At 34.8% G+C, this 20017-nt stretch overlaps 1 protein-coding gene and 1 long non-coding RNA gene across 2 annotated transcripts; one reads left to right on the top strand and one right to left on the bottom strand.

Moving 5' to 3' along the window:
* Positions 1-1510: 1510 nt before the first annotated feature.
* LOC116132866 (receptor-like protein 1) lies at positions 1511-3109 on the top strand. The gene has a single exon (XM_031418551.1). The coding sequence runs from the start codon at positions 1511-1513 to the stop codon at positions 3107-3109; it is 1599 nt and encodes a 532-aa protein (XP_031274411.1).
* A 975-nt stretch (positions 3110-4084) lies between these two features.
* LOC116133012 lies at positions 4085-7155 on the bottom strand. Its single transcript, XR_004128483.1, has 5 exons — positions 6767-7155; positions 6232-6299; positions 5226-5333; positions 4430-4586; positions 4085-4333 (listed from the first exon to the last, which is right to left on the bottom strand). It is a non-coding gene; the product is annotated as an uncharacterized LOC116133012 (long non-coding RNA).
* Positions 7156-20017: the final 12862 nt, after the last annotated feature.

Here is a 20017-nt window from a genome sequence, read left to right as displayed (position 1 = left end):
ATTAGTTTCATTTGCATTAATTCATATATAAGATAATGTTTAAACTTAATCCTAGATATTAAAATTTGTTTTCAATTTGTGGATCAAACACCTCTTATTCTTCTCAATGCTTAATTGGATATCAATGAAATTTTTGTATATATAGAAAATTTATATTCAAGTTAGATGTTGAAAAAATGAAAATGAATTTTTCTTTTATTACAATATTCTAAAAATGAGATCAAATATTTAAATTTTAATTGAGTAGTAACTTTCCTCTTTTGGAATGGATTGGATTGAATTCATTTTAGTATTTAAGTCCACCTCATTTAATATTTAGCATTCTACAAAAATATTAAGCAGAACGTGCAATTGAGCTTAATGTTTTTTTTCTTTTTGGAAAATATTTTATATTTTAAGAGAGTAAGCATTTACCTAGCCCGATAATCTAAATCTTTGCCATACCAAATTCTAAGTGGAACTTTATTATTCAAGTCTACCCCATTTAATCCTTCAGAATAACAAAAACATTTAGTGATCAACAAAAATATGTAGAAAAGTTAATATGGTTTTTAATATGAATAGTTTCATAATTTTAATTTTTGCAACATTTTTGCTCATGAATATCTGCAAAAATTCATGTTGATATGTGGAGGTCCTATTAATTTCAAGAATTTAGAAAGTTTAATTGTGGACGGAACTACGTTCAACAATAGCTTTCGTCAAATCATTAGACCAATAGCTACTCTTAAGAAGTTATCGTTGCAGGATTGTGGACTCAATGGCACATTACATGATCAAGGTTAGTGATTTGCTCTCCCGTCTTTTTCTCTCCTACTGCTCAAAGTTAACTAATCGTTAACTAGAAACTCATAAAACAAGAATTTCATAGATCTGATTGACTTTTTTTTTTAATGACTCTTAATACATTTTTTTAATGATTCTTAATACAAATTTTATGATTTATTGCAAAAATCACTTGCATTTTTTAGGTGAAGTGGTATTAAAAAGTGAGAGAATTGATACTAGACAACACCTACCATTTATATTTTGATAATTCAAGGAAATATTTTATTTCAGGTTTGTGTGAGATGGTGCATCTAGAAGAATTATATATTGACAATAATGCTTTACGCCTCCGTGCTTTGCCAATTTGACATCTATTAGAGTCCTCGAAATTTCAAACAATCTCCTCCAAATCCCAATTTCACTCACACCACTCTACAACCTATCAAAACTCAAAGAATTCAACAGTGAAAATAACCAAATGAATACAGAAAAAATGCCACATTCTTTGAGCCCAAAATTCCAATTAAATTTCATCACTTTGTCTGGTTACACTTATAGATATGGTGCAACATTTCCGAGATTTCTTTATTATCAATACGATTTGCATAAAGTTGATCTCTCACACATCAAATTGAGTGGAGAATTCCCAAATTGGTTGATAGAGAACAATACAAAATTGGAAACACTTCATCTATCAAATAATTCTCTTTCTGGGCCTTTTTTATTGCCAGTACATTCTCACATGAATTTGACAACATTAGATATCTCCATCAATTCCTTCAATGGCCAAATTCCTATAGAAGTTGGGGTATATTTGCCAAGGCTAGCATCTCTAAACATTTCCAAAAATTCTTTGAATGGTAGCATTCCCTCTTCTTTTGGAGATATGAGCTCATTGCAAATTTTGGATCTGTCAAACAATCAGTTATCTGGTGAAATACCTGAGCACTTAGTCGTAGGTTGCGTTTCACTAAAATTGCTTGTGTTATCAAACAACAGTTTGGAAGGTCCTATATTCTCCAAAAAATTTAACTTGACAAACTTGATGAGGTTACAGTTGGATGATAATAACTTCATTGGAAATATCCCAGAAATCTTGTCTACTTCCTCTTTATTGGGAGGATTATATTTGAGTGACAATCATCTCAATGGTAGTATCCCCAGATGGCTAGGGAATCTATCAGCATTACAAGATATTATAATGCCAAATAATCATCTGGAAGGTCCAATTCCAAATGAGATTTGTCAAATTAGATATCTTGAAATTTTGGACCTTTCAAATAATAGTATCTCTGGGAGTATACCATCTTGTTCAAGTTTTATATCTATCAAGGAAGTTCACTTGTCCACAAATATGTTACAAGGACCACTTGACGATTTTCCTTTTTATGGCTCTACTCTAGTTTCATTAGACCTTGGCTTTAATCACTTGTACGGTAATATTCCGCACTGGATCAATACTTTATCTTCCTTAAACTACCTTATCTTAAAGAATAATAGTTTTGAAGGTGAAGTGCCAACTCAATTGTGTGAGCTAAATCAGCTACGCCTGATAGATCTTTCCAACAACCATTTTATTGGTCAAATTCCTTTTTGCTTTAAATTCACTGCATTTGATGGAGAAGATGGTGATCATGCTATTACAGATTCGTCAATTATAACTCCTAAAGTTGGGCCGCCGATGGGAAAAGATGAAACTGTAGAATTCACAAATCCTACTTCTACCAAGGAAGAATTCTTACCTACATGTCTGGAATTGATCTTTCTTGTAATAAGCATTCCTTATCAAATTGGAAACCTTACTGGGATTCATGCACTGAATTTATCTCACAACAATTTGACGGGATCAATTCCAATGACATTTTCACACCTTCAAAATATTGAAAGCTTAGACCTTTCCTACAACAACTTGAATGGGAAAATTCCTCCCCAATTGGTAGGAATATATACTTTGTCCTTCTTTAGTGTGGCACACAATAACTTATCTGGCAAGACTCCTAAGATGATTAATCAATTTGGAACTTTTGGAGAAAGTAGTTATGAGGGGAATCCTCATCTTTGTGGACCACCACTTCCTAAATGTGATGCAAATGGTTCATCACCACCAATGCCAACACCTTCAACTGAAAATAATGAAGATAACAATTCCATTGACGTGGAAATCTTCTATATCAGTTTTACTGTTTCCTACATAATTGTGCTCTTAGGAATTGCTACAATTTTGTACATAAATCCTTGTTGGCGACGTGCATGGTTTTATCATGTCAAGACGTGGACAACCTCAAGCTACTATTTTGTTGTAGACCATCTCCCCAAGCCATTATGTCTTCAAAGTATGTAGTTTAATTATATGTACACTTCTTATATGTACTTTTCTTTTCCAATGTTCTCAATGAAGCTAGAATCATGCGGTTAATTTACCGCATATCATAGCCACAAAATTGACTACAAAACTATTTACAATTTTAAAGTTACACATGATGAAGGACATTATTTTGTTTTGAACATCTCACTAAGCAATTCTTAAGATGGTCATATAATTGAAAAATCTTCCCAAGACAATGCCTATTCTGTTTGATAAAACTATCGGCATCTCTTGCTTCCACTTAGATATAATATCTTTATATGTATTCTTCACAAACAACTTTCAGTGCATTTTATTTTACACTCAAGTGTAATTTTGCTTTTGGTTGAATTTGACCAAATTCGCCAACTATTGATGAGAATAATTTGCTTCTTTGAGTTCATAATTTAAGTGTTTGAAAGGATTTAAAACAGTCATAAGCAGAAGTACTGTTGCATCAGTAAATTTTGGATTTCAAACACTTTAATGCCTCTAAGCATAGTTTCTAATAATCATTCTTAAAATTTCCTAATATTTCAAAACTTGAAACACACCATTTTATGGCTTTTAGAATTGAAGAATGCAAAAACACATTATAATTTAATCAAATTAAAATTCCCTAGAGTCAATTTCCCGGAAACAACACACATTCACATGCAAAAATCATTGGCCGATTTAAGGAATAATTGCTTATGTGATCAAGCTGGTCAATCGAAAAACAATGGGCAGAAATTGATGGGCAGCTCTGTTATAAGAGAGCAACTCTTCAAAGCTCAAACAAATTAAGAAGACCAGAAATTAATAGAAAAGTTGATTGAGAGGCATGGTAGCTTGAACATAGGTGTTTGTTGAGGAAGGAAAAAAACCCCCAAGTCAATAGCAAACTTGATCTATACCTACTATAAATAGCATAGAATGTTTGTTTTTGTGTGTGCCTTGTATGGGTTCAAAACTTTGATCAATCAACAGGAATTTATTATTTCTAATAACGTTAATGATCAATTTATTGCTCTTTGTTACATAATATTCGAATATCAAACAATGATGGAGTATAAATTCATGCAAGGATTTGAATCCACGTCTGTACTACTGGAATCATCTTGGCTTATTCTCAAATAAAACATTACTTCAAATAGATACTCACATTTGAATAGCTTTCTTTCTTGGAAAAGCAAAGCACCCCAACTCTCTACAATGAAGCTCCATGCAACCTCTGCCATGCTTATTTCAAACCAAGTTGATTTTAATAATGTGTATGTAATAACTTGGATTTAAAGAAAAACACAATTGATTACAAAAACAAGAGAGAAAACTAACCAAGTGTTTCACTTGCCAATCTTGAAGCTGGTTCAGAATTGAAATTGGAACAAGAAGCCAAGTTGCTCATGCATCATTAGGCAAAAGGGACTTTGTTGCGGGTTCATAAATTTGATCATCACCATCAGTATCTATTTCAGCATTGTTATTTTTAGCCCTGAAAATATCACAGTCATGGCAAAACCAATCACCTTCAGGTACAGTAAAATAGACTATCATCATTGGTGCCCTGGCACACACTACACTTCACATGAGCATAAGGATCAAAGGGCCCAATTGTTGCACTTCCAAAAATAAGGTAAACCTTCAAAACTAAAATATATTTAAAAATACACCACTTACGGACATAAAAATATTTGGCATCTGAGGAAAAAAGCAATATACTTTTAATGTCAAATTTGGAATAATTAAAGCCAAAATCAAGCATTAAATCAAACTCTTCTTTGATGTCCAGAAAATAAAATTTGGCAACTAGAATTACCTTTAACTTTAAGCATGCCAAAATTGATATGATATACAAACTGAACCTTTTCCAGGTTAAGCAGTTAACAAACCCAAACCAAATTGTAGAAATATGCAACCACAGAAGAAGAAAATACAGGTAAGACTCACAACCTCCCCTTTAAACAAATGAAGACAAATTCAGTGTAATGTTGTTTCAATTTTTCTTTCTTTTTCACCAAGGATTTCACCAGTAAGGACTTTCAAAGGTATGACTCTTATGTAATCAAATTTATCAGATATTAAAAGGTCAAGTAATTAATGCAGATAAATTTACATACTTGAAAATACATACCTGGAATGCGGGAACCAGTCCATAGATTTCTATTAACTAGCTAAGTGTTTCATCACAACCACCAATGCAGCCGATCACATGTATAGGAAATTTAGGAAGAGACAAAAGCTTCAAATTCCACAAAATTATATTAATCTTTATATATTTCCCGCTGAATGAAAAATAATAATATGGAGTACACACCTAAATGCATTATAACAAGTGAGAATTACTATAAAGACCTTCTAGTTAAAACTAAACTAAAAACAAAAAATAATGAAAGCACCTGATAACATTAGATTTGCAAATTTCCTATGCTTAAAATATATCAAACTATTGCTCTTAACTTTGAAATTTACCAATAACAATCTAGCCACAAATGTTTTTCTAATTCATTTGGAATGCTACTGCTGTTATTACAAATTTAATTAGTATCTCACCTCTTTTTTACCACTCACCATAGAAGAAGGCTACCATACAAACTAAACTCTTGAGTCCTTAAGAGTTATCTCAAAATAAGCAAAACTAGAGCACTCGCCATAATGTTGTCTTATGTATCATAATCTATAGTTTCTAATTTATTTTTCTACTACTCAGCATAGAAGAAGAGCTCAATTACAAACTGACCCCTAACAGCGCTCTCAAGATACTTAAAACTGAAGAAACAACTCAAACTAGAATTTTGTCCTATGTAACAAAGCAAAAGATGAAGGCATCATGTTAGTCAGATGTAATCCTAAACTGAACGGGTAAAAAATCTTAATTAATATTTGAAGTACATGATACCAAATATTTTTTCACCATACGTAACAGGGGAAAAAAAAAAAAAAAAAAAAACATGAATTTGTACACCCAAATGCTACAGTAAGAGAAACAATCCAATTCAAAAACTTAAAAAAATCATCCCATCCAGATTAATTAAGATAAGCTAATCCAATTCAAAAAACTCATCCAGAGTAACTTAAGATAAGCTGATGCAATTAGAAAAGAGAAAAAAAATCAAGTGTAAGCACATCAAAAGACTCACCTTCTAAATACACGGAAAGAAGTTTACGAGCACAATGATTCTAGTCACTTCTCATAAAAGCATCAATCCTACAATGAGTTAAAGGCATAGAAAACTTTAGCACAAAAGCATGATAAACAAAACAAAACAAATAAATCCTACAGCAGCAACAGGTTACAAATTCTAAAAACATTGCATCATTATTTATCTAACAAATAAATTCTACAGAACATCTTTTAAGAGCACCATAAGTGCATATAAAAAAATCTAGGTTAATTATTCATTATAAAAAAATAGAGAAACAAAACTAGTGTAGCAAATTAATTATAAATTATTAAGAACATCATTCATTGACATCAAAATTTTTATCAAATTTTCACATGATTATTCAAAAACAATGGGATTGAATTCGGATCAGAATATATTATATTCTTATTTAGAAGCAATACAATTTCAATGGCGTAGAATATGTTAATTGCTTCTATTATAATCAAAGTTCCACGGCTAACTATTAGGTCAAGAACAGGTATCGATAACCAACACATAACAATCGTACCTTAAACACATTTCCAGCTTCTTTGATCGCCTCCACAAGCTTCAGCAGCAACAAAATGTTGTGGCTCCAGAAATGAACCCGAGACATTGTGAAAATTACAACATAACTTTTTTCACTGCTTCCACTAGACTCTTATGATTAGAAAACGAACCTTCAACAAGAAGAGCCGCTTCCTTTGTGAACAATAACAGCATCTGAAGCTTTTCGATTCCAAGTCCGACCTTTGGACGCTGAAGACCTAAAAGAAAGGAAAGGAGACAACGGCAAAAGAGCTCGGCGACGACTTGGAAGAAAAGGAATCTAGGCGATGCAATAAAATCGAAATGAAATAAACTGGTGTTAGGGATTTCAAAATTGGGGAAGAGGCGGGTACTGTTGAATGACTTACGTTGTAGATTTGGGAAATATTGTAATTGTAAGCCCTTCATAGTTTCCAAAATATACAATATAGACCCGATAAAATATCATTTAACTCCCCCCATATTGAACATCTTTTACGTAATCTTTCAGAATCGAGTTTACCATCTTGTTTTGGTCTTAATCACATCAAACAACTTGTCAAGAAATATCCTACTCTTACAAAGAAAGGATCTTCACATTAATGTTTGGGATTCATCTTTCTTTTTTATTTCTAAGCTAAAAGAGATATATAAGTTATCTAGATTCAATGTGACATACAATAACTTATCTAGTAATTTGCAATCTTTGAAGAAAGTAGTTACAAGGAAATCCATTTCTTTGTGAATTGCCTTTGAACAAAAGTTGCAACACTATACAATCACCATCATTGACACCAACGGCTTCAACAATTACCAAAGAAGATAGATCGTGATTTTGTCGACATGGATGTCATCTATACAAGTTCCTTGGTGACCTACATAATTGTCCTTTTAGCAATTGTTACAATCCTGGACGTGAATCCTTACCGGCGAAGAACAAGGTTCTATCTTGCAGAAATATGGATGACCTCCCACTACTACTTTGTTATTTATTATCTCCCACGATTCCATTGTTGAATTGTAATTTTCATATTATATGTATGTCATCTTTTTCTATTTAAATATATGTTTTTTGTTTTAAGTTCGAATGAGAAAATCAAATCTGTTGAATCATATAAATAAATTTCAAAACTTACATAGTTTTTAAAGTTTATCGAATCTATGCAAATAGATTGATAGATAGAAAGTTTGGATTTCAAAAGACTGTTTATTGACTTGATTACTTCAACATGAAATGGCAACAAATATTTGACAAAATAAATTATTTTAGCAATTGCATTAATTGGTTTGAAATTAATTTTCAAGGAGTTCCTATATATGATAGCTTTCAATTGATTATCTTAAGTTAGGTATTTATAATGTTTTAGAATGATTTAGAAATACATAATAACATTACGGAGCATTAAATATGTCATTAGTTGACATTAACTATTATTGATATGTTGTTGTATAATATTATTTCTCAATTAAGTAAATTGGATATGAAATATTATTGTTTTAATTATAATGAATAATCTCGTATTAATTATACGTCTGATTGGATTTTTATATTAAAGAGTTTTTTTATTTAATTTTTTTTTTTTTATGTTAATGATATTTTATATATCATGCTTAAAATAAAATAAAATACAATTCTATAAGACCACTACATGTACCGCTCTTTATATAAAAATAATAAATAGGTGTTAATTTTTTTAAAAGCAAATAATTAAAAATATTCTTGAAAATAGTTTCAAATGAAACAGTAATCTATAATACTGCGAAACTTACCTTTTAGTTTTGAGATTTCTCTTACAGCAGTAAAATATTGCAGCAGCTGCTGTAGACAAAAGGATTATCAACAAATGCCTCTTATTATTTTGTCCAATTTTATTATCTCCAGAATTGAAAAATCATTTATATCCATTCCAGTTAGGGGAAAAAAATAATAATAATAATAAAATAAACCTATCAATATGTTAACTTCAGATCAGATGAAGATCTTGATTCAAATGAATAGAAGAGATAGTAATTGATTGCTAATTACCTGCAGTTTTAGAAAGCACCCAATTCACATAATAGGAAACTTGCCACACAAAGTAGCCAAGTAGTTTCTTCTCCTTGGCATAAGAAACTTTAGCTCTAACAGCCTCAACATCATCAAAACCAATCCAAATTGTTATTTACCATATAATTTGAGTTGTATCTAACATGAACACCAGGGCCCTTTCGCTCAATGTAATTGTTGATTTCCCCATAGGTTAAACCTTGAACTGGTTTATTAATTTCATTGTCCATAGGGTTCTCAAGCGTCCACGCATAGCCATAGAAGGACAAACCCAAAACCAATTTATTAGCTGATAATCCTCCCTCTATCCATTCTCTTATACCATAATCCATACCAACGAAATTGCTTTGATTACTCAGAGTTGCTTGACCGCCCATAAGTTACTCCAGAGAGGTTTAATGTAGTCACTAGCCACAACATGGACCCAATTCAAATGTTGTTGTATCGCCTTTATCGGGTAACTTGCTGATGAAGAGATCGTTGGTGAATATCCAAACTTTGCCGTCAAGATCAATGGCGACCAACTGGAGTTTGTTCCCTCTAAATCAATAGCAACTTTCCACTCTTGAAATAGAACACCCGTATTGAACATATCAAAGCTTGTGTGTGGATATTACCAAGCAAAGTCTAGGCCTTGAAAGCTGTTAAGTCTGGCCATTTTTATCGAGGAATCGATGAAGGATTTTCTGTGAGAAGAATTGCTTACCATTGAAGAAAATTGTTGAGTTAATCTGCAGAATCACTAAACATAACAAACCACAATTCCACACACACAACCACAATCAAACTGAAAATAGAAATCAAGAACACAAGAACACGAAATTTTATTGTGGTTCACTTACCCAATATAGGATAAACTACATCCACATTGAGCTCTAGTAAACTTGGGGCTCACTGCACTAGAGATCAAGTTTTTACACCAATACAAACAAGATTGACACCCAATCTGTAACAATCTTTCGAGACTAAAACCGTAACCTTTCCTAAGAGAATACTAAACCCAGATTCTCAAGACTTGAAGGAAACTCAACCCTCAACTAATTATTACAACCAATCGCTCAAGATTACAGTCAATAAAAGATTCACAACAAACCTAATAGAGAGAGCTTTCAATGGTCAGGATCTCATCTTGAGTCAGTTCCTTAAAACAACAGCATTGAACTTAATGTTCAACAACACCGTTTTGGGCTTCACATTAACATTCTTCACCTTGAAGCTCAAAAACAACCACACTGCTCGGTTCAAGTCTCCTTAGTGCAACTACCTCCCAAGAACCCTTCTCAGCTCTATAGTTTGCTGCTTATTTTATAAACAGCAAGTTCAAACAATGTTTGAACTTTTTGACAATTACTACCTTTGTGCCCATGTTAGCTGGATTGCCCTCTGTTGATATCTTCTTCAGATCTATGATTCCTTAAGCCACTAAACCCCTTACAAAATGGAACCTTACATCCATATGCTTCGTCCTTTCATGGTAGACAGGATTCCTACTTAGGTGGATTGCACTCTGGCTGTCAGAAAAAATTGTTATCTCTCCATCAATCAACTCTACCTCAGATAGAATCCTCTTAAGCCATAATGCTTCTTTGAATACATCTACCACAGCAGTGTATTCAGCTTCAGTGGAGAAGAGGGCAACGAGAGGTTGAAGCTGTGACTTCCAACTTATGTAGTTTCCTCCCAATGTGAAGTAGTATGAGGTGGTAGACTTTCTTGTATCCCTGTCTCCTGCAAAATCTGAATCTACATATCCCACAAGATCAAGTGAAGCTCCTCTTTTCTTATATTTCAACCCAACATATATTGTACTATTAATATATTTCAATAACCATTTCAATGTTGACCAGTGTTCTATACTTGGATTGGACATAAAACGACTAAGTATGGAAATAGCATAGGATAGGTCAAGCCTGGTGCTAATCATGGCGTACATGACTGATCCTATCACATTAGCATAAGGTACCTTTTCCATTCTATTTAATTCAGTTTTAGACTTAGGACACTGAGCCTTGCTAAGCGTAAAATGGCTGGCTAAGGGCATGGACACTAACTTGGAATCAGACATTCCAAATATGGATACCAGTTTCAGTAGGTAGGAGGATTGCTGAAGTTTTAGTTCACAGTCCTCTCTTTTTCTGTCAATAACTATCCCTAGGATTTTTAGCACTTCCTAGGTCCTTCATATCAAACTCAGAGTCCAGCCTAGACTTTAAATCATTTATCCTGTTTTTTGATTTACTAATCAATAGCATATCATCCACATAAAGAAGTAAATACACAAGCATACCAGCATTCAAGTCATAGTAAAAACAACTATCATATTCACTTCTTTTGAATCATATACTGGTAATGGAGGTGTCAAACCTTTTATACCATTGTCTAGGAGCTTGTTTAAGCCCATACAATGACTTATGCAACAAGCACACATGGTCAAGGCAGTTACTATCAGTGAATCCCATAGGCTGTTTCATGAAGATCTTTTCATCTAAGTTACCATGCAGGAATGCAGTTTTTACATCTAACTGCTCTAGTTCTAGGTTTAAGTATGTAACTACTTATAGCATAATCCTAATAGTCTTATATTTGACTACAGGGGAGAAGATTTCATTGAAATCAATCCCTTCCCTTTGAGTGTGGCCCTTTGGTACAAGTCTAGCTTTGAATCTAGGTGGGTCAGAGGGATTCATACCTTCTTTTACTTTGTATAAGCATCTACAGTGTAACGCCCCACTTGAGGTACGTAGTTATTGTTTCTTCTTTTGCTCTTATTTGAGTTGGTTTCTTGGTAGTATTGTTTGATTGAGTGTGTTGAATGTTTGCCCTGAAATTGGTTGAAAATAGAAGAAGTTCAGTGTGCTAAGCTTCGCTGGGGCGAAGAAGAATCTTCGTCGCGGCGAAGATGTGTTGAAACCACGGGAAACTCTCTGGACAGTTTCGCCGCGGCGACAAGCCGACCAAAATGTTTGTTAAGTTTTAGATATTTTCTTCCCTAAGGGCAATTTGACCATTCTACCCCTAATTAGCAGAAAAAGTGGGGAGTAAAATGTAAGGATTTTTCATGGAGAATATGTTGATATGGGGGTGTGTTTAGGATTTTTCATGGAGAATATGTTGATATGGGGGTGTGTTTGTAATGAATTAAAGGACATAGATAGAATTCCTAAAGAAGAGTAAGGGCAAAATGGGAATGCTTGTGTATAAATTTCATTAAAAGGAATTGAGACTTAGCAAACCCTTCATTCTTCTTCTCCAACGCAACCCTCCACTCTTGTTTCCTCTCAACTTCTCTTTCTTTTGATCAAGGAGTTCCAAGGGGTTTTTGAAGTGATTTGGGGTAGAAAATCAACCTAAGGCTTCCTAAGGTAAGGATTCTTACTTTGGTTGTGAAACTTTGTGAGTTTTAGCTTATATTGAAGTTTGAGGGTTTTTGTTCTTTTGGTTAAGAGTAGAGAAAAAGTCAAGCAAACCAAGTGAAAGGAAGAGTTGGTGAAGTCTCTCCATAACAAGGTAAGTAAATCCCAACCCAAGTTGAGATTTAAGAATTTTCTTGATTAGGGTTTTGATAGAAATGATGTATGTATGTGATATACATGTGATATGCCATGTATGGAGGCTTAAATAGAGATTTCTATGCCTTGTGATTGTTTATACCTTTCAAATATAAGAAATGAGTTGTGGATTGGAAAGGTAGTTTGAGATGGAATTGAAAGGGTATTGTGGAACCCTTTTTGGAAGTGTTTTTATTTGGCAAGTTTTGTGGTTATGTGAAGGGGTTTCTCCCCATTTTGGATGGTTAGAGAAAGATTTAGAATCATTGCTATAGTAGAGTTTTATGATGCACTTGAGTTGTTTGATGAAATGCCTAATAGAGGTTTGAGTATGAGTAGTGAACCTTAATTCTTGCAACATTGCATGTTGGCATTTCATAAGTGCATTAGTGGAGATGAACCATCCATAGGCACTAATTGTGCATTGAAAAGTGACCTAAGAAAGTGTAGGAAACTTGTGTATGCAATTACCCTATGAGTAGAGAGCTTGGTGGATGCAACTACTCTAAGGGTAGAGAGAATGAAAAATGCTAGAATAGAGTGAATTAGAAGAGTAGTATAGATGGGTTGATGCTTTGTGATCATCACCCGATAGTTATGGGAATCGGGTTGATGCTTTGTGATCACCACCCGAATAGCCCTTAGAGATGGGTCGATGCTTTGTGATCGTCACCCGATGAGTAGTAGAAACGGGTGGATGCTTTGTGACCACCACCCGGTTAGTTGTTAGATAAGTGGGTTGATGCTTTGTGATCATCATCCAACATTTAGTAGAAGCGGGTTGATGCTTTGTGATCATCACCCGACAGTGACTAGAGACGGGTTAATGCTTGGTGATCGTTACCCAAAAGTCATGAGAAACGGGTAGGTGCTAGGTGGTCTCCACCCGATAGTTAGGAAAACCGAGTAGGTGCTTTGTGATCCCCACTCGGTAGTCACTAAGAACGGGTTGGTACTGTGTGAATTCCACCCGATAGTCATGGAGAGTGATATGGTGCTGTGTGAACGCCATCCGGCCGTACCTCCGGTAAGATGAGGCCATGATGTTTAGTAGAAACAGAAATAGAATCAGAAATAGTATAAGGAAAGAATTAAAAGTTATACATACGGGGACAGACAGATAGAGGGTTTTACTTACTGAGCATTATTTTGTGCTCACCCCGTTATTTTCCTTTGTGGATGCAGGATCTAGGTGTTGATGCAGTCGGAGGGGCGTCGGCAAGCGAGGAGCAATAGCTACACTGTTTCCCCTGTTTTGTCTTTTAAATATGACTTTTTGTAAACAGTATTCATTGTGTATAAAAGACATATGACTTATAATGAAAAGCAAGTTTTTGGGCCCAATTTTCTATTGTTATTATGCATGCATTGTACTAGTTTTCAGCAGTTGTTACATACAGTCAATAAGTTTTTGGTTTTTAGGGCAGGGTACCAAGGACCAAGTCCCATTTACCTTCAAGGAGTGCATCTCCTCTTCCATGGCAGCTTGCCATTTATCCCTATCTCTGGACCTTATAGCTTCACTATAGCTATCTGGTTCAGTTCTTTGGATTTCAGCACCTGCAACCGGAGTAGTATAGATTAAGTCAACATATTAATACTTGGCAGGGGGTCTAATTTCTCTTTTGGTTATGTCTCTGGTTAGTTGGTATTGTGCCAATGACTCATGTTAGGGCTGTTCTGAATTTTCAGTTTGATCATCCTCTGGTTCATGTTCCAAGTCTAATGTTGTAGTATTTCTTCTTGGTTTTCCAGTTCAGTTTGAACTCTGACCTGCTCCACCTCAATTTGTGTCCCATGGTGTTGGTCTTGACCAATGCTCTCACTGGTTGAGGTACCTACAGGATTGTTAGGAGTTCTACAAGGAAACAGATTCTCATTAGAAATTACATCCCTGCTTATAATAATTTTTACCCCTGGTGCATTTCTTTCCTACAACCTGTACCCTTTAGTCCCTTCTTAGTATCCTAAGAATACACATTTTAGAGTCCTAGGTTCTCGTTTTCCCTCTCTAGTGTGTGCATAAGTAGCACACCCAAAGGCTCTAAGATGACCTAGGTTGGGCTTCCTGTTGGATCATTTCTCTTCTGGGCACATAAAATTAATAGCACTTAAAGGACTCCTATTAACTAAGTATGCTGCAATGTTAAGGGCCTCTCCCCAGAAAGATTTTGGTAAACCTGATGTGAACAATAAACACCTAACCTTCTCTAACAAGGTCTTGTTCATCCTTTCAGCCACTCCATTTTGCTATAGAGTCTTTCTCACAGTCCTATGTCTAAGTATACCTTGATCACTACAGATTGGTCAAACTCATAATTACATAATTCTAGGCCATTGTCTGTTCTAAGAGCTTTGACTCTCTTATCAGTTTGGTTTTCTACCAACACTTTCCAACTTCTAAACCTATCAAAAGCCTCATCTTTAGTCTAAAGCAGGTCAACCCAAACTTTTCTGCTATAGTCATCTACTATAGACAAAAAGTAAATGCTTCCCCCATGTGTTTTGTTTTTTTCAACCCCCCACAAGTCAACATGAAGATATTCTAGGCAATTTGTGGCAAGGTGAGTCCCTTTCTGGAAACTCACCCTGTGTTGTTTACCTAATATACAGGTTTCACAGAAGTTTAAGTTGTCAATAGGATCCTTACCAAACATACCTTGCTGGCTCAGTATGTCGAGTCCTTTCTGGCTCATGTGGCCCATTCTGAGGTGCCACTTCTCTGTAACAATAAGGTTAGTAATAAACAAAGCAGAGTTAACATAGTTTGAATAGTAATTACCACACAAGATGTAGAGCCCATTGCATTTAACACCTTTTAGGACTAAGTTCTTATTCTTATACACATTTAGGTAACCACATTCAGCTTTATAGCAACAACTTGACTCATCTAAGGTGTCTAGGGAGATCAGATTTCTTTTTAATTCTGGTATGTATCTCACCCTAGTTAGTTTGACAGATTTACCATCATTAAGTCTTAAAACTATACTCCCAATTCCCTGGACCTTGTAGGCATTGTTATTACCCATATACACAGTTTCTAACTCACCAGCTTCAAAATCCTGAAACCACTCTCTATTAGGGCTCATATGAAATGAGCACTCAGAGTCTAGCACCCATTCATCTATATTTTTAGACCTATATATAGTCAAGACTTCTGATTCTTCAACATCATTTTTACTGGAGGTTAAATTACTCTCTGTACTATTTTGTTTTTGTTTTCTAATCCAATCATAACAATTTTTCTTCAAGTGACCAGCTTTGTTACAAAAGAAACATTTCCTTGTTTCTCCTTTAGTCTTATGAGTGTTCTTGCCCTTCTTTTTATTTCTAAACCCAGTATTAAACTATGAATTAGTCCTAAACTACCTAGAATCTCTCTTTCCCTTTACAAACAAACTACTGTTGTTTTTCTTTTGAACCTTAAGCTCTAGTTCTCTAGCCTTCAATCCTAATGCAATTAAGTCTAGACTAGGGACAGTTCCAGTGTAAAGCAGAGCATTCTTGACAACCTGATATTTCGCAATAATAGGGTTCAAAAGAATCATGGCTAAGCTAAACTCACTGAGTTCTTGATCATTGCCCTTGAGTACAAGGGTCATTTTCAAGAACTCATCTAAGTTTTCTTCATGGTCCTAGCACTATTCATCTTATAAGAAAATAGTATACCTTTCAAATAAGCAAGATTATGAGCAGATTGAATTGCATAAAAAGATTCAAGCTTGCCCCAAAGAGTTATCGGTGTCTCAACACCATCTACTTTTTGTAATACATTGTCGGCAACATTGTCTGGTCCCTCTCCAATGCGACTACCACTTTGTTATGTGACAGGAGTGCCTTCATCTTCTTCTTCCAAGTGTTGAAATCGATTTAGCTATCATAGTGTGCGATCTCAACACATGTGGTACTCATTGTGTGAAACAGAAAAAAATGGTATTTGGTGAATTTCGATATGCAGATTCTAAATAAGGGCTTTGCTTGAATTCTGATTACCTCAAGAAATTAGGGACTCAATTTTGTAGATTTCCCAACCCTAGACTACACTGAATCTTTAATTCAAGAAACCCCCAAAAATTATCAAACCCTAATTTCAACAGTAAACCCTAAAATCAACAAACCCTAGTTGAAAGCTCTAATACCACTGTTGAGTTAATCTGCAGAATCGCTAAACCTAACAAACCACAATTCCACACACACAACCACAATCAAACTAAAAATAGAAATCAAGAACACTAAATTTTATCGTGGTTCACTTACCCAATATAGGATAAGCTACATCCACGTTGAGCTCCAGTAAACTTGGGGCTCGCTGCACTAGAGATCAAGTTTTTACACCAATACAAACAAGATTGACACCAATCTGTAACAATCTCTCAAGACTAAAACTGTAACCTTTCCTAAGAGAATACTAAACCCAGTATCTCAAGACTTGAAGGAAACTCAACCCTCAAATAACGATTACAACCAATTGCTCAAGATTACAATCAATAAAAGATTCGCAACAAACCTAACAGAGAGAAATTTTCTAATTGAAGATCTGTGTAAAAACCCCTTTTTTTCGACAAAGTATAGGCTTTATTCTATACTGTTTGAGGAGGAATGATTATGGCTATCAGATTCTGAATGCTTTCAATGGTCAGGATCTCATCTTGAGTCAGTTCCATAAAACGACAGCGTCGGACTTAATGTCCAACGACACCATTTTGGGCTTCACATAAACAAAAATGTTGAATAATTAGCGTCAACACATAGAAGTGTAATGAGTGATGGGTTCTTTTGTTGAAGAATGTATGTGAAGGTGGAGAAATTTTGTTCATCAGTTGGTGTTAAAGAGAGTTGGTAGGAGGTGGGAACAAATAATGTGAGTGAAAATAGCATAATTAATCTCCGCAATGGGAAACTCATATTCTGATGAATACTAGTAATAACCAACTCTGATCCAATTAGTTTCCGCAATTGAAGGAGGCAATTGTAGAGAGAGGAAAATAACAAGCATGATAATCTTGGACACCATTTGAAAAGTTGCATTAAACCGAAGTTATCTATAAGAGATTCAAAGAGAAAATAAAAAGAAGGGAGCAAATCTGAGTAAAAGTAATTTCATTTCTTGTTTTGCTAAACGATACAAGAGGAAGACTGCTCTCTTTTATACGAAATGAAAGAGAGTCAAAACGACACCGTTACAGGACAAGACAAGTGGAATTTATATTTTTTACCCACTTTGACTCTTTTAGCTTTGGTCAACATTTCCCCTCAAATACAGCTAGGGTATTAACCTTGCTTCAACCAACATTCTAACATTTCCCCTCAAATACAGTTGAGGTAATACTTCAATCAATACACCAACATTTCCCTTCAAATATAATTGGGTAAAAGAAAAGTATACTGAAACAAGTAAAAGAAAAGTATACTAAAACAATATCAACAAACAAACTATAACTATTCTTCACTTCATCATTGGCAAATTATGCAAGAGACTGTAGTTCTGTTTTACTCCTTCAGTTTCTAGCTCTGCATCACGCCTTTAGACTCAAAATTGCATAAGTTCAGTTCATACTTCATTCTGAAATTCTCAGACATCATTCTCAAATTTTATACAACAACATCAACTTCTTCCCACAACTTTAGTGCATATTTTCAGATACAGCAACATCAACTTCTTCCCACAGTTGCTCATAATTTCATAAACTTAAAGGTTCCTTCACACATTCAACACAGAACACCACTAGTTCTTTCACACATTCAACATAGAACAATCCTTCACAAATTCAACACAAAACACCACTTTCACACATTCAACATAGAGCACCACAAACTCATCACTTTTCACAACAATTCTCAAACTCAGTGTCAAGATAAAAACAGCACACATCACATAAATTCATATTTCATAAAATAGAATGTGATTAGAAGAAAGGAGCAGACTTGCAGATTCTTCAGCAAAATGGCTCTGTTTACAGTAGACTGCAGAATTTTTAGCAATATGGTTCAGTTCAGATTTTCTGAGCAGAAATCTTTACCTCAACAACATTGAGTTTCTATTTCAACTCTTGAAATTGAGCTATTGATAAAGACTTTGTTAATACATCAGCAATCTGCAATTTTGATGGAACATATTGCACTATGACTTTCTTGGCTAGAACCTGATCTCGGATGAAATATGTCTATTTCAATATGCTTAATTCTAGCATGAAATATAGGGTTAGCTGCCAAAGCTCCTGCACTGAGATTATCACACCAAATCACATGAGTGGCAGTTAAGGTAATCCCTAGCTCAAAAAACAGGCTATCTAACCAAGCTAATTCAGTTGCAGTCTGTGCAAGGGCTCTATATTCAGTCTCTGTTGAGGACAAGGAAACAACTTTCTGCTTGCAAGAACTCCATTGAATTAGGTTGGGTCTTAGGTAAATACAATACCCATTTGTAAACCTCATATCATCAAGATTGCTTCCCCAATATGCATCGGTATAGCACTCAACACAGACGAAAATTATTGGTTTGAATTGTAACCCATGAAATTGAGTGCCTTTAAGATATCGTAATACCCTTTTGCAGGCTTGCCATTGAAGCTCAGTTGGAGCTTGAAGGAATTGACTAAGCTTGTTAACTGTGAAGCTTATATCTGGTCTTCTCAAAGTCAAGTATTGTAGAGCTCCAATGGTACTTCTACATAGGTTAGGATCCTTGAAAGCTTAGTACTAGCAGCCATGGGAGTTGGACAAGCATGGGCATCTTGCATTTTAGTTTTGGTCAATAAGTCACCAATATACTTAGTTTGCTTCAAGTGTATACCTTTTGTATTTCGAGTTGCTTCTAAACCGAGAAACTAACTCACAGACCCAAGTGTTTTTAAAGAAAATTCGTTGTTTAGATCTGCTACAAGCTGTAAACTAGAGGTATTATCGGATCCAATAATAAGTATATCATCTACATATATGAGAATGTAAAGAACCTGATTTGTTTCCTTAAGAATAAAGAGGCTGGAATCTGAAATTGAATTCTGGAATCCTCTCCTCAACAAAGCTTGCTTGAGTTTGTCAAACCAGGCTCTCAGTGCTTGTTTGAGACCATACAGGGCCGTATTAAGTTTACATACATGAGAAGAAAGTTGAGGATGCTCAAACCCAACAAGCTGACTCATGTAGACTTTTTCACTCAGAATGCCATTGAGAAAGGCATTGTTTACATCAACTTGTTGGATATCCCATCCTTTGGAAATAGCAAGAGTAAAGATGATCCTAACGGTAGAAGGTTTGACCACTTAACTAAATGTTTTAAAATAGTCTAAACCAGGGGTTTGTTGAAAACCCTTTGCACTAATCGGGCCTTATATTTGTGTAATGAACCATCAGCATGATAATTGGTTCGAAAAAACTCACTTATTACTAACAATATTCATGTCAGAGGTCTTGGGAACAAGAATCTAGGTTTTATTTCTCATAAGGGCAGTGAATTCATCATACATAGCCTCTCTCCACTCATTACAACCAAGGGCTTCATTTGCTGAGGTAGGTTCAGGTTGGACAGAAGAAGGTGTGGAGACTACAAGGACAATTTTGTTTTGGTCAGCAAGTTTGGCTTTGTTTTGATCAACAAGTTTAGCTTTGGTGATCATGGGATAGATATTGGCAGGTGAAGGATAGGTGGTGGTGTAAT

Source organism: Pistacia vera, unplaced genomic scaffold (assembly GCF_008641045.1).
Source record: "Pistacia vera cultivar Batoury unplaced genomic scaffold, PisVer_v2 Contig1075, whole genome shotgun sequence".
In the NCBI taxonomy this organism is placed as follows: Eukaryota; Viridiplantae; Streptophyta; class Magnoliopsida; order Sapindales; family Anacardiaceae; genus Pistacia; species Pistacia vera.
The sequence above is the reverse complement of the archived record's forward strand: the minus strand, read 5'-3'. Positions and strand labels throughout refer to the sequence as shown.